The 17,340-nt window shown below is 39.0% G+C and overlaps 1 protein-coding gene across 1 annotated transcript in view; it reads left to right on the forward strand.

Annotated features, from left to right (window-relative positions):
• Positions 1-17,340, forward strand: part of ANXA10 (annexin A10) — a 157,961-nt gene that overhangs the window by 125,078 nt on the left and 15,543 nt on the right. The window contains exon 11 of the mRNA XM_053700841.1: positions 9,315-9,437. Coding sequence (XP_053556816.1) covers positions 9,315-9,437 — 123 coding nt within the window. The remainder of the gene's footprint in view (positions 1-9,314; positions 9,438-17,340) is intronic.

Here is a 17,340-nt window from a genome sequence, read left to right on the forward strand (position 1 = left end):
CAAATGTCATAAGACAGCCCTTGGGATAAAATATAAAACAGCAATACGATTAGTATTATTCAATTTAAAAATTTAATTTTATGTAATAAATTATGTTCCATGATATTTACACAAATACATATAACAACCTATTTGTAATACAATAAAATATAAGGTTATCAGGATCCTATTTTTTAAATTGCATAATATTGATAGTTTAAGAGTTCTCTGCCTTCTTTGTTTCTGTTTTGGCAATCTACAGCATGTACACTTACCACTAGCATAACCCAATAAAAAGGAGATATAGATTGTAATTGCATCTTCTAGACAAACAAGAAGGCATCCGTAGTATACAACTTGCAGTTTTGCATAACAGAACCATATGTATTAATCTATAATATTACATTAAATATATGAAGACTGCACATATTATTCAGGTGTAAGACAATAAATTATAGATTTATTGATACAGGCATGCCTCTAAGATATTGCGGGTTCAGTTCCAGACCAGCGCAATAAAGAGAATATAGCAATAAAGGGAGTCACACTAATTTTATTGTTTTCCCAGAGCATATTAAAGTTATATTTACACTATACAGTAGTCTATTAAGTGTGAAAGAGCACTTTGTCTAAAAAGAAAAAAATGAAATTTATGCTTACCTGATAAATTTATTTATTTCTTGACACGGTGAGTCCACGGATCATCATCAATTACTGTTGGGAATATCACTCCTGGCCAGCGGGAGGAGGCAAAGAGCACCACAGCAAAGCTGTTAAATATCACTCCCCTACCCATAATCCCCCCAGTCATTCGACCAAAGGGAAAGGAGAGAAAGGAAGTAACACAAGGTGCAGAGGTGCCTGAGGTTTATATAAAAAGAAACTGTCTGAATACAGGGCGGGCCATGGACTCACCATGTCAAGAAATAAATAAATTTATCAGGTAAGCATTAATTTTGTTTTCTTTCTAATGACACGGTGAGTCCACGGATCATCATCAATTACTGTTGGAACCAATCTTGCAACAATGTATCATGAAACACAGCACTCACTGCACAGCCAGGAACAGGTTCACTAGACCCAGTATCGATATATAGAAACAAAAATTGTTCCAGCTGGTGCAACAAAAGACTTTTATTATGCAAACAGGGATAAAGAAGCGACGTTTCAGGCCCACACTTGGCCCTTTCTCAAGCTTAACCAAACAATAGTGAACAAACATTTAAATAGCCATAATGGCGCCAAATATTGTGATTGAAAATAATAAAATGTTGCCCTCTGGTGGAGAACCATAATATAACATACAAATGTATTTCAAAGTGCACATTGATGGCCTCAAAACTGCCACCTAGTGAATCAACATCATATTGTCTGACAAATATATTTCTCATATCATATGTGAAAAAAATCTTGTATTAAAAATTAAAAATAATAAACAGCATTACAAAATTTCATATTAATAAAGATTAAAATACATTGAGAATTTCATCATTGTTTTAATAACCACAATATATTAAACTAAAAAATATATGTCAAGTGTATCTATTCATAGATGGATCAATTGTATTTGATAACGTTGTTTTAATCAATTAACTTAAAGGGCCATAATACCCAAATGTTTAAAGACTTGAAAGTGATGCAGTATAGCTGTAAAAAGCTGACTAGAAAATATCACCTGAACATCTCTATGTAAAAAAGAAAGATATTTTACCTCAAAAGTTCCTCAGTAGCCACCTCCCATTGTAAAGGATTTCTAAGCAGAATTTTTGTGTGTTTGTCCTGGGACATCTGAAGGGACTAGCATCGTGCACTCTCATATTATTTCATCAATCAGGTAAAGGAAGCTTACTATGAAATCTCATGAGAGTTAAGTCAAATCTCATGAGATCACAGTAAGAGTTCATGACCTCAGCACTGCTGATGCTGATTGGCTGCTGTTCATTTCTTCATTTTTTTTTTTATTTTTTTACCTGCAGCTGGGAGCAGCTGAGTATAACTTTTTACACAGAACTTACTCTGCTGAGCTGAGGAGATTGTGAGGTAAAATATCTTCCTTTTTTACATAGAGATGCTCAGGTGATATTTTCCTGTCAGCTTTTTACAGTTATACTGCATCAGTTTCAAGTGATTTAGCATATGAGTATTATGTCCCTTTAATCTTTATCTTGGTTTATAATCCATCACTACATAGATACACCCACATAATTGGTCAAAATTAGATATTCAACACTATGTATCTATTCAAATTTATAAAGACATTTAATCTCATATTAATGTCATTAATATCTACATGAGAATGCACATTCATTTATATAGTATAACATTGCAATGGAATGATATAAAGAACTTCTTTTTGCAATGTTATACTATATAAATGAATGTGCATTCTCATGTAGATATTAATATGACATTAATATGAGATTAAATGTCATTATAAATTTGAATAGATACATAGTGTTGAATATCTAATTTTGACCAATTATGTGGGTGTATCTATGTAGTGATGGATTATAAACCAAGATAAAGATTGAGTTAATTGATTAAAACAACGTTATCAATTACAATTGATCCATCTATGAATAGATACACTTGACATATATTTTTTAGTTTAATATATTGTGGTTATTAAAACAATGATGAAATTCTCAATGTATTTTAATCTATTTAATCTATTAATATGAAATTTTGTAATGCTGTTTATTATTTTTAATTTTTAATATAAGATTTTTTCACATATGATATGAGAAATATATTTGTCAGACAATATGATGTTGATTCACTAGGTGGCAGTTTTGGAACCAATAACCAAGCCAGAGGACACAGATGATAGGGGAGGGACAAGACACTGCTTGAAGAATCTTTCTCCCAAAAGAAGCCTCAGCCGAGGCAAAAGTATTGAATGTATAGAATTTGGAAAAAGTGTGCAAAGATGACCAAGTTGCAGCCTTGCAAATCTGTTCCACGGAAGCTTAATTTTTGAAGGCCCAGGAAGAAGAAACATCCCTTGTGAAATGAGCTGTGATTTTCTCAGGAGGTTGCTGTCCAGCAGTCTCATATGCCAAGCGAATAACGCTCTTCAGCCAAAGAGAAAGTGAAGTAGCCATAGCTTTCTGACCCTTGCGTTTCCCAGAAAAGCAAACAATGCAGAAGACTGACGAAAGTCCTTAGTGGCCTGCAAATAAAATGTTAGCTCTCGCACAACATCCAGATTATGTAACAAGCGTTCTTTGTGAGAAGAAGGATTAGGACACAAAAAAGGTACAATGATTTCCTGATTAATATTCTTTACCGAAACAACCTTGGGCAGGAAACCAAACTTAATACGCAGAACCACCTTATCAGAGTGAAATATAAGATAAGGGGAATCACACTGTAAAGCAGAGAGTTCAGAAACTCTCAGAGCAGAGGAAATAGCAACAAGAAAAAAAAATTTCCAAGATAACATCTTCATATCTAAAGAATGCATAGGCTCAAACGGAGCCTGTTGTAAACCTTTAAGAACAAGGTTAAGACTCCATGGAGGAGTAACAGGTTTAAACACAGGCCAAATTCTAACCAAGGTCTGACAAAACGATTGCACATCTGGCACATCCGCCAAGCGCTTATGTAACAAAATAGACAATGCCAAAATCTGACCCTTTGGCATACTTGCCGACAAACCCTTCTCCAGACCATCCTGGAGAAAGGACAAAATCCTAGGAATCCTAACTCTACTCCAAGAGTATCCTTTGGATTCACACCAATACAAGTATTTACGCCAGATCTTATGGTAAATCCTGCGAGTCACAGGCTTAAGAGCCTGAATCAAGGTCTCAATGACCACCTCCACTAGATAAAACTAAGCGTTCATACTCCAAGCAGTCAGCTTCAGAGAAACGAGATTTGGATGAAGGAAGGGACCCTGAAGTAGAAGGTTATTTCTCAGAGGCAGTCTCCAAGGTGGAAAGGATGATATTTCCACTAGGTCTGCATACCAAATCCTGTGAGGCCAGGCCGGGGCTATGAGAATTACAGATGCCCTCTCCTGCTTGATTTGAACAATGACTCTTGGAAGGAGAATGAAGGGAGGAAACAGGTATGCTAGACTGAAGTTCCAAGGAACTGCCAGAGCAACGATCAGAAATGCCTGCGGATCTCTTGACCTTGAGCCGTATCTCAGAAGTTTGGCATTCTGACAAGAAGCCATGAGATCCAACTCTGGCTGCCCCCACTTGAGGGTCAAGCTGGAATACACTTCTGAATGAAGTTCTCACTCCCTGAGATGAAAAGTCTGTCTGCTCAGAAAATCCGATTTCCAATTGTCCACTTTTGGGATGTGGATCGCAGAAAGACAGCAGTTGTGGGTCTCTGCCCACTGAATAATTCAGGCCACCTCCGTCATGGCCAAGGAACTCAGAGTTCTCCCCTGGTGGTTGATGTAGGCCACTGAGGTTATGTTGTCCGACTGGAATCTGATAAACCGGGCTAAGGCTATCTGAGGCCAGGCCAGAAGAGCAATGAAGATTGCTCTCAGCTCCAATATGTTTATGGGCAGGACTGACTCCTCCTGGGTCCATAAGCCCTGAGCCTTCAACGAGCCCCATACTGCTCCCCAACCTAGAAGGCTGGCATCCATGGTCACAATCACCCAGGAGGGTCTTCGGAACCAAGTACCCTGGGAGAGATGATCCTGAGAAAGCCACCACGGAAGAGAGTCTATTGATACCTGATCTAGATCTACACACGGAGACAGGTCCATATAGTCCCTGTTCTGTTGTCTGAGCATGCATAACTGCAGAGGTCTGAGATGGAACTGAGCAAACTGAATGATGTCCATGGAAGCCACCATCAGTCCAATTACCTCCATACATTGAGCCACTGACGGCTGTGGAGAGGACTGAAGGGCAAAACAAGAGTAAAAAAATCTTTCTTTTTCTGACCTCCGTCAGAAAAATCTTCATTAACAGGGAGTCTATTATGATCCCCAAAAATATGACCTTTGTAGCTGGAACCAGAGAACTTTTTTCCCGATTCAACTTCCATCCATGGGATTGAAGAAAAGATAACAAGATCTCCGTATGAGATTCTGCTTGTTGAAAAGATGGCGCCTGAAACAGAATGTTGCCCAGATAAGGTGCCACTGCAATGCCCCAAGATCGAAGCACAGCTAAAAGAGCCCCCAGAACCTTTGAAAAAATTCTGGGAGCTGTGGCAAGGTCGAATGGAAGGGCCACGAACTGGAAATGATTGTCCAAAAATGCGAATCTCAGAAACTTGTGATGGTCCCTGTGAATAGGAACATGAAGGTCTGCATCCTTTAGGTCTATGGTTGTCATGAACTGACCCTCTTGTACCAAGGGAAGAATGGAGCGTATAGTCTCCATCTTGAAGGATGGCACTCTGAGAAACTTGTTTAAACATTTTAGATCTAGGATTGGTCGAAAAGTTCCCTCCTTTTTGGGAACTATGAACAGATTCAAATAATATCCCAGACCCCTTTCCTGAAAGGGAACTGGAACTATTACCCCCAGGGCGGCAAGGTCCTTGACACAATGTAAGAACGCTTCTCTTTTTATCTGGTCTACAGATAATCTGGAGAGGAGAAACCTGCCTCTGGGAGGAAAAGATTTTAAGTCTATTTTGTATCCCTGGGAGACAATGTCCACTGCCCAGGGATCCAGTACATCTCTTATCCAAGCCTGGGAAAAAAGAGAAAGTCTGTCCCCTACATTATCCGCTCCCGGATCGGGGGCCAACCCTTCATGCTGACTTGGAATCAGCTGAAGGCTTTGTAGATTGCTTTCCCTTATTCCAGGACTGGTTGGGCTTCCAGGAAGGCTTGGTTTGATGTTGCATGGAGGAAGGGGAGGAAGACTTGCCTTTAAAGTTACAAAAGGAACGAAAATTACTCTGACGTCCCTTCTGCTTATTCTTTTTATCTTGAGGAAGAAAAGAACCCTTCCCTCCAGTAATATCTGAGATAATTTCCACCAAACAAGGTCTTACCCTTGTAAGGAATAGCCATGAGCTTAGATTTAGATGAAATATCTGCAGACCAGGACTTCAACCACAAGGCCCCTTGGGCTATGACCGCAAAAACAGAAATTTTGGCTCACAGTTTAATAACCTGTAAGGAAGCATCTGTAATGAAGGAATTGGCTAACTTGAGAGCCTTAATCCTGTCCTGGATCTCATCAAAAGAGGTATTCATCTGAAGAGATTCAGACAACGCATCAAACCAGTAAGCCGCAGTGCTGGTAACAGTGGCGATACACACCACAGGTTGCCATTGTAGACCCTGGTGGACATACATCTTTTTTAGTAAAGCCTCCAATTTTGTATCCATTGGATCTTTAAAAGAACAACTATCCTCTATTCCTCTATGGGAAAAGTAGTCGTCTTGGCTAAAGTGGAGTTTGCTCCTTCTACCTTAGGAACCATCTGCCACGACTCCTTAATAGAATCCGCTATAGGAAACATTTTCTTAAAAATAGGAGGTGGAGAAAAGAGAATACCAGGTCTTTCCCATTCTCAAGCAATAATCTCCGCAGAACGGTCAGGAACCGGAAAAACCTCCATCGCGGAGGGAACATCAAAGTATTTGCTCAATTTACTAGACTTTTTAGGATTGACTACCATAGTTGTGTCGGAGTCGTCCAAAGTAGCCAAAACTTCCTTAAGTAATAAGCGAAGGTGTTCTAGCTTAAATCTGAAGGATACCACTTCAGTATCAGAAGAAGGAATTACACTGTCTGAATCTGAGATTTCCCCTCAAATGCTACCGACATGTCTTCTTCCTCAGGTTTATGGGAAGGGACACTCTGGATAGCCAGAACTTGATCAGAAACCTTACTAACTGTTTCCTTAAATTTCCTTTTATGCCTTCCCTGCAACATGGGGAAAGCTGAGAAGGCCTCAGATACCACAAGGGATACCTGGGAAGCAATGTCTTGTAGAGAAAATCCTACAGGATTGCAAGAGGCAACTCAGGGCACTGTATGTGGAGACTGAAAAAGTTTGGACGCTTGAGGAGAAAGCTGCGGCATATCTGCAGCAGTGGACACCTGAACAGCATTTGCTTGGAATAATGGTGGCTCATGGTCAAATATTTTATCTCTATAACTTAAAGTTCTCTCAATGCATGAGGAACAAAAAGGAACTGGGGGTTCCACCTGAGCATCAAAACATAACGGACAAGCAGCAACTTTGCCTGGGATAATGGTTTGAAAAGCCTCTTGATTCATCTTATGTAATAAATAAGGATAAAGTGTACAAATTATTTATTTGAAACTAAAAAATAAATGTGTACTGTGTCTTTAAATAGAAATGTGTGTTCGTGCAACAAACCAAATAGACCTTAGGTTACCTATACACCTCAGGGAGTGACTTCCCTCACAGAAGAAACAATCCCCTTTTCAAATACAGAGCGGTTACAGAGACCTAACTGCCGAAAAAAACAGCTTACAACAGTAATCTCCATGACCAAAAGTTAAAGTATAAAAACTACTATAACACACTGAGCCACCGTAAATCACCTCACAGTCTCAATGCCCAAACTGCCTAAAAGAAACCCCGAACATGAAGGTTTAATAAAGTCCCATATTAAGACAGCGTTTAGCTGTAACAAGTGCCAGCAATCTCCTTGCAAAAGAAAATTAAAATGGCACTTACCTGAAAGTGCTGTCCGGCAGCAGGACAGCTCACCTGGTTTGAGAGGGTGCAGCACCTCACATGGACCTGTGAAGAGAGAAAAACTGAGTAAACCTACTCAGGTTTTCTAGTTAGGGCAGCAGATTCTTGAGAAAACGCAGTGAGGATTGTACCTCACAAGTTCTCAAGTGCTCAAAAGCCACCAATGAAGAGACTGATGTGGACTAGGCTAGACCCCAGAAAGTAACAGAGTAAGCATACTCTGCTAAAAAAAATAATAAATTCTTGATTGAAGAAAACTTCTCATCAGACACCTAAACTTCACCTCCTCCTTATGGGTAGGGGAGTGATATTTAACAGCTTTGCTGTGGTGCTCTTTGCCTCCTCCTGCTGGCCAGGAGTGATGTTCCCAACAGTAATTGATGATGATCCGTTGACTCACTGTGTCATTAGAAAGAAACAATGTACATACCTTAATTAAAAAATACTTTACTGCTAAAAAATGCTAGCCATCATCTGAGCCTTCAGTGAGTCATAATCGTTTTGCTGGTGGTGTGTATATATGTGTATTTATGTGTTTATATGTGTATATATGTAGGAAAAATGGCGCCAATTTACTTACTCAACACAGGCTTGCCACAAACCTTCAATTTGTAAAAAGAGCAATATCTGCGAAGCGCAATAAAGCAAAGCGCAAAAAAACTAAGTATGCCTGTATATATTATATATATATATATATATATATATATATATATATATATATATATATATATATTGGTATTGCACCATATAAATACTGCATGTGTTTCTTATATGATTTCCTAACTTCAGTAAATCTACAGCATTGTGACTGTTTCAATATATAATAAAGAATTATTGCACTATAAGTTATTGATGTGGTCTTTAATCTATCAATCAGAGTTGTGGACCTAAGTCAGTAAATATATTATACACATAATATATTATTTGTGACAAGTAGATTTGCTGTGCCAGCAGACAGTATTTCAGCCTAAAGAATGATAAAGATATTTGCTCAACCACGTTTGCCAGTGTTGACAGGGCTTGACAGATGGATAAGGTAAACTGAGTATACAGAGTTACCTTTGTAGGAAGATTCATATGTTCAGTAACACAGTATCACAGTTTTGGAAATAATTGCATAAAATATTGATAAGCAATAATCATAGTGAATAAAGATATTTATATTTTATTTGTGTAGGTGTATTTAAGTACAGGTACACATAGAATGTGCCTAGGGCAGAATTATTTGTAGAAATGGCAATAGTTTAGGGGCCTCTCTCTGCTCTGGGATCTTACAAAATTCTCCATGGTGGTCTAGTGGAGACACATAGAAATACAATGCTTCATGCTTGGCCAGTGCCTTTCAGGGCTGGGCAGAGGTAAGTTACATTTCTTTAGAGGAACATAATACAATTAGGAGATGTTTTGCATGTGACTTCTTTTATACTCTCCTGGCCAAAAGAGGTATTTACCTAATGGGTGGTGGTGACTATGTTGGTTGGGGTTAAATTGATCTATATGTTTCTCAGGGATGGGGTTAATCAAGTACTGATTAGAAACATCTGAGGGAAATATGATCTAAAATGAGAAGTGGGGAGGGAAAAGGGTGGCATAGGGCAGCATGAAACCTATGATATGTTTATTGGATAATTTCAAAAGATTTCTATTTGTTTTTATTCATTTAGGATTTTGGATTCCATAACAAAACAGTTATAAGGATACTTATCTCAAGAAGTGAAATAGACCTGATGAGTATAAGGCAGAGATACAAAGAGAGATATGGAAAATCTCTCTTCCATGACATTAAGGTAATTCCATTTAAATAATTTCCAGCAATCAATATGAAGTAATCATATAGATAATACAAACAAATGTTCAGATTATTTGATAATATTGCAGTTATAAATCTAGTTAATCTAGTTGTATGACTTGAAAATATTTACCATAACTTACACTACAACAGGCATCATATACACAATGTACACAAGGATTAATACAAAACACACACATACTTTCCAAATAAAACTGCCTAAGCTGTTAATATTGATTTTACATACATTCACGTTTAACAGCTTCATTTCATATTGATAAATATTATAATTAAAGTTTTTTTAACCCCTTTATGGCGCTTGACACCTCATTATGGTCACCCACACGAGTTAAAAGCAGATGACAATCATGTGTCACCTGGGGGACCTTGTGGAGATCATTTTGCCCCCCCCATACTTACCATCAAATTCCTGGTGATCCAGTGGGAGCTGAGATTGAGGAATTTAAATACTCAACCCCCATTCAGCTTCCAGAATATCTCAACTGAATTAACTTATTTTCCCCTCATAGACTTCAATGGAAAGCGCAGAAGAAAAAACCTAACACTTAATGTGTGTGTGCTAGCCAAACATGAGTTATTAATATTTTACATTCCAATGTTCTTCACATACAGGAACATTTTTTTTTATTCTAAATATATATTCCTATATACTGTATATCTGTATATACCTACTGTATATATCTTTTCCTATAGATATATACTGTAGGCATAGATATCTATTTTACATTAACATCATATACAGTATATACATATATAGAAATAGATATTTAATAATACAAATTAAAAAAATTCTATGTGAAGAACATAGAAATGCAAAATATGCCAAACACGCTTCATGTTTCATACTTTGGGGCCTATCTATCAAGCTCCAAATGGAGCTTGATGCCCCGTGTTTCTGGCGAGCCTGCAGACTCGCCAGAAACAGTCACAAAGACCGCTGCTCCATAACCTGTCCGCCTGCTCTGAGCAGGCGGACAGACATTGCCGGAAATCAACCCGATCGAGTACGATCGGGTTGATTGACACCCCCCTGCTGGCGTCCCATTGGCCGCAAGTCTGCAGAGGGCGGCGTTGCACCTGCAGCTCTTGTGAGCTGCTGGTGCAATGCTGAATACGGTGAGCATATTGCTCGCCATATTCAGCGAGGTCTGGCGGACCTGATCCGCACTGTCAGATCAGGTCCGCCAGACCTTGATAAATAGAGGCCATTGGGTCTAATAAGTGAGAGGTTAGCGCAGCGCATTCTTGAAATATTGAATACAAAATATTTTAAAATATTAATATTAATCTGCACTGCTATAAGGATATGTATAGTTAAAAATAAACTTTTATTGGATAATGAATGATACTAAATAACTGTGCACTGAAATTTGAAAAGAAAAATAGATATAAGCAGTAGGCAAATTAGGTGATTAACACTTAACATTTAAAGTTTTGCAAAAGCCCAGTCAGTCGAGGGATCAGCATCTAACTATGGCCCGGATAACAAGTTGCGTGGTATGGCTCTTCTGCGCATGATATGATCATATTGCATCGAAAATATCCATAGCGCAGCCATTACAAGTCTTGAAAACTCGCTTTTGCGTACACAAAATAGCCTTTTAAGCAAAAATACATTCCACACTCGAAGAGCTGTAGTTAAGTGTATTCCGCAACGAAAAAGTTTCACAAAACACTTCCAAAATACATCACAAAGTACACTCTCATATTAACACGGTCTAATAAAAAATATTGCACACAAAAGTTATAAGGGATCAAAGCTATGAGATCACAGGTGTTAGAAAAAAAGGCAGGCAACAGTCTTTAACATAGAGATACATACATACACATGTCTAAAGATGTACAGTATAGGTATGGCAATAGGTTATCGCACATGCAATAGTGTAAGTTCGGATTGTTACACTCGTCGGGTTAGCACATGAGCAATTATTATTATTATCGGTTATTTGTAGAGCGCCAACAGATTTTGCAACTGTTTACTTTCAACTTGTAATATGAGCCCAACCTGACGTGCCAAAAAGCTTACTTCTAGCGCAGTTAACGCTCAAACGGGAGCATTAAATAGCTCTCCACTGGTAGTCTAGCCCAATATGTCAACGCATATCACTCACAAACAAGAAATAGCTTTTAGATTTCATGGTAAGTAGGTAATTGGTAACCTCAAAGGTTGCAGTCTCTGTAAACAAATTACAAAGGATAAAGGAGGGAGTTTGATATAAGGAAATGTGATAGACATTTGTAGATTAGCTTTCCTGCAACTTTTAAGGCAATGGGAGTGCGAAAATAGGGTGGTACTGACTACTGCATGTTTAAGAAATAAGGGAAATATACAATTTTTGAGGGAGAGATGGAATATTTCTGTGAGGACAGGAGTAAGTAGGTGAAAATGAGGTAATAAGTTATGAGGAAATGGGATTAAAGTGAAAGTCAATCCTAGCATTGTACAAACTCTAGGATTGACTATTGAAACAAAAAAAGGGGACTTTAATAAAGGGGACATTACAACATACTGTATGTTGGAAGGGCAAAAAGTGTATCTATTAAGGGACATATTAGGGAGCATATAAAGTTTTCCTCTGTAAAAAAAGCACAGTTGGGCTAAAAGAAGCTACTCCCAGGTGGTAACTGGGCCATAGAACAAGACACTGAGCTGTTGTTTGTTATTGGCAGACTGCTTCTCTTTCTGTACCTATTAGAATTTAAAGTCTGTTGAAGATATGCCCCGTGAATAAGTGACTAAGCACTTGAAAAATATTAGGGTAAGCTATTTAATTCCATTTTCTGTATACCAGAACATGTTTTCATTAACTTTAGAGGAAATGACAGGTTTAATACACTCAGTTCTAAATATATTCACCATCTCTACAAGATGGTCCAAAAGTGTGAATCAAGAATGAGATGTGTTTGTTTTCACAGGTTAATAAGTATATTCTCCTGGATCTACCATTTAATTTAATATGTTACTTAGTTCATTTTATGGGATGACCCATATTGCATATATAGCATGTTTTCTTTCCATCCAATAGGTTGCAGCATGGTGTTGTTTTTTTTCCAGCCCTGGTTGGCAGAAGTTGATGTTGTACTGTTTTCCATCCATGGATGAAATCATTGGGGCCTATGTATCAAAGGTCTTGCGGACCTGATCCGACAGTGCGGATCAGGTCTGCAAGACCTCGCTGAATGCGGAGAGCAATATGCTCTCCGTATTCAGCATTGCACCAGCAGGGAGGTGTCACTCGATCGGGTTGAATTGTGGCGATTCCTGTCCGCCTGCTCAGAGCAGGCGGACAGGTTATGGAGCAGCGGTCTTTAGACCTCTGCTTCATAACTGCTGTTTCTGGCGAGTCTGAAGACTCGCCAGAAACACGGGCCCTCAAGCTTCATACGGAGCTTGATAAATGAGCCTCATTGTGTGTTTGTTTTTTCTTGTTTTTGTTGTTCTGTTTTGTTTCTGTTTATTTCTTTTTTTAACAAGAGAACCTGTGCACGTCTATGCAAAACTAAAGATGCAATAGCAAACTGTTTTCAAAATCTAATAACTCTATAAGAAATTTAGATCATTGTTTATTTGTTAAACAGAATAAATTAGCAGGTTTCTGTTTCAAAACTGATCCCAGTATTCACTGTTACTGATCCCAGATTTCCCTTGCTGCAATGCAAAGTACGAAGTCAATGTTGGTATAAAAGAGATATTGGTGCCGATTTCCTATCTGACGAAACAGAGGATACTATCATCAAGAAGGCTATGGCTGTCACAGAATTTATGGTCACTATTTCCTATTTCTTTCATGTAATTGGCAAGAGTCCATGAGCTAGTGACGTATGGGATATACAATCCTACCAGGAGGGGCAAAGTTTCCCAAACCTCAAAATGCCTACAAATACAACCCTCACCACACCCACAATTCAGTTTTACAAACTTTGCCTCCTATGGAGGTGGTGAAGTAAGTTTGTGCTAAGATTTCTACGTTGACATGCTCTTCTCAGCATTTTGAAGCCCAATTCCTCTCAGAGTACAGCGAATGTCAGAGGGATGTGAAGGGAGTATCACCTATTGAATGCAATGATTTTCCTCATGGGAGATCTATTTCATAGGTTCTCTGTTATCGGTCGTAGAGATTCATCTCCTACCTCCCTTTTCAGATCGACGATATACTCTTATATATACCATTACCTCTACTGATAACTGTTTCAGTACTGGTTTGGCTATCTGCTATATGTGGATGGGTGTCTTTCGGTAAGTATGTTTTTATTACTTAAGACACCTCAGCTATGGTTTGGCACTTTATGCATTAATATAAAGTTCTAAATCTATGTATTGTACTTATATTTGCCATGAGTCAGGTTCATGTATTTCCTTTTGCAGATTGTCAGTTTCATATTTGGGGAAAGTAAATCTTAAGAAATTTTTTTCTTACCTGGGGTTTAGTCTTTTTTCAATTGACTACATTTTCAAATTGCGGGCTGGATTAGGCTCACGGGTGCGCCAAATGCTACACTTTATTGCGTATTTTTTGGCGCAAGAATTTTTGGTGTGAAAGGCACGTCCGTTGACGAAAGATTGTCATTTCCGGCGTCATAGTTGACGCCGAGTTCTTCACACAGGGTGCATCCTTAGTGATGCGAGTGTGTCATTTCCGGACATGGTTGGCGCAAAAAATTTTTCATTTACGTTGTGCGTCATACTTGGCGCCAAATTTTTTTCATTATTTATTACCCCATTGCTATTTGCCTCTTGCCTTTTTCGTTGTCAGAGGGCTATTCTATTTGTATTTTTTCCCATTCCTGAAACTGTCATATAAGGAAATTGATAATTTTGCTTTATATGTTGTTTTTTCTTTTACATTTTGCAAGATGTCTCAATCTGATCCTGACTCAGAAGTATCTGTTGGAACTTTGCTGCCTGACATCGGTTCTACCAAAGCTAAGTGCATTTGTTGTAAAATTGTGGAGATTATATCTCTGAATGTCTTTTGTATTAGTTGTCATGATAAACTTTTACATGCAGACAATGGCCTCTAGTTATCAACGCGTCTACTTTACCTGCCTTCGCCGGCACAATACGCCCGCCTAAGCTCGCCTACCATCACCGCCGCGGACCTAAAAAATCTCGCCAAAGTTATCAATAAAGCTGTCAAAAAGCCGCGCACCAAGTACGGGGCGATGAGCAGCAGACTGTGATAGTTATCACTCATCCGATCTCGCTGCTCTTCGGCTTTTTGACAGCTTTATTGACAAGCTGTCACTAAGCACCCACACTAACTATACTGTTCTACCCCCTATACCGGCGCCCCCGGAGCCCCCGCAACTAAATAAACTTATTAACCCCTAAACCGCCGCTCCTGGACCTTGCCGCAACTCTTATAAATGTATTAACCCCTAAACCACCGCTCCCTGACACCGCCGCCACCTACATTATACCTAGTAACCCCTATCCTGCCCCCCCTATACCGCCGCCACCTATAATAAATTTATTAACCCCTATCCTGCGGATCCCGGACCTCGCCGCAACTAAATAAATAGTTTAACCCCTAAACCGCCGCTCCCGGACCCCGCCGCAACCTATATTAAACTTATTAACCCCTAATCTGCACCCCCTTACACCGTCGCCACCTATAATAAATTTATTATCCCCTATCCTGCCCCCCCACACCGCCGCCACTGTAATAAAATTATTAACCCCTAAACCTAAGTCTAATACTAACCCTAACACCCCCCTAACTTAAATATTAATTAAATAAATCTAAATAATATTTCTCTTATTAACTAACCGCTAGATTTAGAGTTCTGCGGCCAAAGGGGTGCGTTAGCTACGTGTGCTTTTTTTCCCCCGCACCTTTTAAATACCGCTGGTATTGAGAGTTCACAGAAGGGCAGCGTTAGGCTCCAAAAAGGGAGCGTAGAGCATAATTTACCACCACTGCAACTCTCAATACCAGCGGTGCTTATGGACGCGGCCAGCTTCAAAAACGTGCTCGTGCACGATTCCTCCATAGGAAACAATGGGGCCGTTTGAGCTGAAAAAAAGTCTAACACCTGCAAAAAAGCAGCGTTCAGCTCCTAACGCAGCCCCATTGTTTCCTATGGGGAAACACTTCCTAAGTCTGCACCTAACACTCTAACATGAACCCCGAGTCTAAACAACCCTAACCTTACACTTATTAACAACTAATCTGCCGCCCCCGCTATCGCTGACCCCTGCATATTATTATTAACCCCTAATCTGCCGCTCCGTACACCGCCGCAACCTACATTATCCCTATGTACCCCTAATCTGCTGCCCCTAACACCGCCGACCCCTATATTATATTTATTAACCCCTAATCTGCCGCCCCCAACGTCGCCGCTACCTACCTACAATTATTAACCCCTAATCTGCCGACCGGACCTCACCACTACTATAATAAATTTATTAACCCCTAAAGCTAAGTCTAACCCTAACACTAACACCCACCTAAGTTAAATATAATTTTTATCTAACGAAATAAATTAACTCTTATTAAATAAATTAATCCTTTTTAAAGCTAAATACTTACCTGTAAAATAAACCCTAATATAGCTACAATATAAATAATAATTATTTTGTAGCTATTTTAGGATTTATATTTATTTTACAGGCAACTTTGTATTTATTTTAACCAGGTACAATAGCTATTAAATAGTTAATAACTATTTAATAGCTACCTAGTTAAAATAATTACAAAATGACCTGTAAAATAAATCCTAACCTAAGTTACAATTAAACCTAACACTACACTATCAATAAATTAATTAAATAAACTACCGACAATTATCTACAATTAAACCTAACACTACACTATCAATAAATAAATTAAATACAAATAAATACACTAACTAAAGTACAAAAAATAAAAAAAGAACTAAGTTACAAAAAATAAAAAAATATTTACAAACATTATAAAAATATTACAACAATTTTAAGCTAATTACACCTACTCTAAGCCCCCTAATAAAATAACAAAGCCCCTCAAAATAAAAAAATGCCCTACCCTATTCTAAAATAAAAATTGAAAAGCTCTTTTACCTTACCAGCCCTTAAAAGGGCCTTTTGCGGCGCATGCCCCAAAGAATTCTGCTCTTTTGCCTATAAAAAAAAACATACAATACCCCCCCAACATTACAACCCACCACCCACATACCCCTAATCTAACCCAAACCCCCCTTAAATAAACCTAACACTAAGCCCCTGAAGATCTTCCTACCTTGTCTTCACCATGCCGGGTATCACCGATCGGTCCAGAGGAGGCTCCGAAGTCTTCATCCAAGCCCAAGCGGGGGCTGAAGAGATCCATCATCGGGCTGAAGAGGTCCATCATTGGGCTGAAGAGATCCATCATCCGGCTGAAGTCTTCTATCAAGCGGCATCTTCAATCTTCTTTCTTCCGGATCCATCTTCATCCCGCCGACGCGGAACATCCATCCTGGCCGACGACTTCCCGACGAATGAGGGTTCCTTTAAATGATGTCATCCAAGATGGCGTCCCTCGAATTCCGATTGGCTGATAGGATTCTATCAGCCAATCGGAATTAAGGTAGGAAAATTCTGATCAGATTCAAGTTCAATCCGATTGGCTGATCCAATCAGCCAATCAGATTGAGCTTGCATTCTATTGGCTGATCGGAACAGCCAATAGAATGCGAGCTCAATCTGATTGGCTGATTCCATCAATCCTATCAGCCAATCAGAATTCGAGGGACGCCATCTTGGATGACGTCATTTAAAGGAACCGTCATTCGTCGGGAAGTCGTTGGCCAGGATGGATGTTCCGCGTCGGCGGGATGAAGATGGATCCGGAAGAAAGAAGATTGAAGATGCCGCTTGATAGAAGACTTCAGCCGGATGATGGAGCTCTTCAGCC

The sequence above is a fragment of the Bombina bombina genome, chromosome 2 (genome assembly GCF_027579735.1).
Source record: "Bombina bombina isolate aBomBom1 chromosome 2, aBomBom1.pri, whole genome shotgun sequence".
Taxonomy (NCBI): domain Eukaryota; kingdom Metazoa; phylum Chordata; class Amphibia; order Anura; family Bombinatoridae; genus Bombina; species Bombina bombina.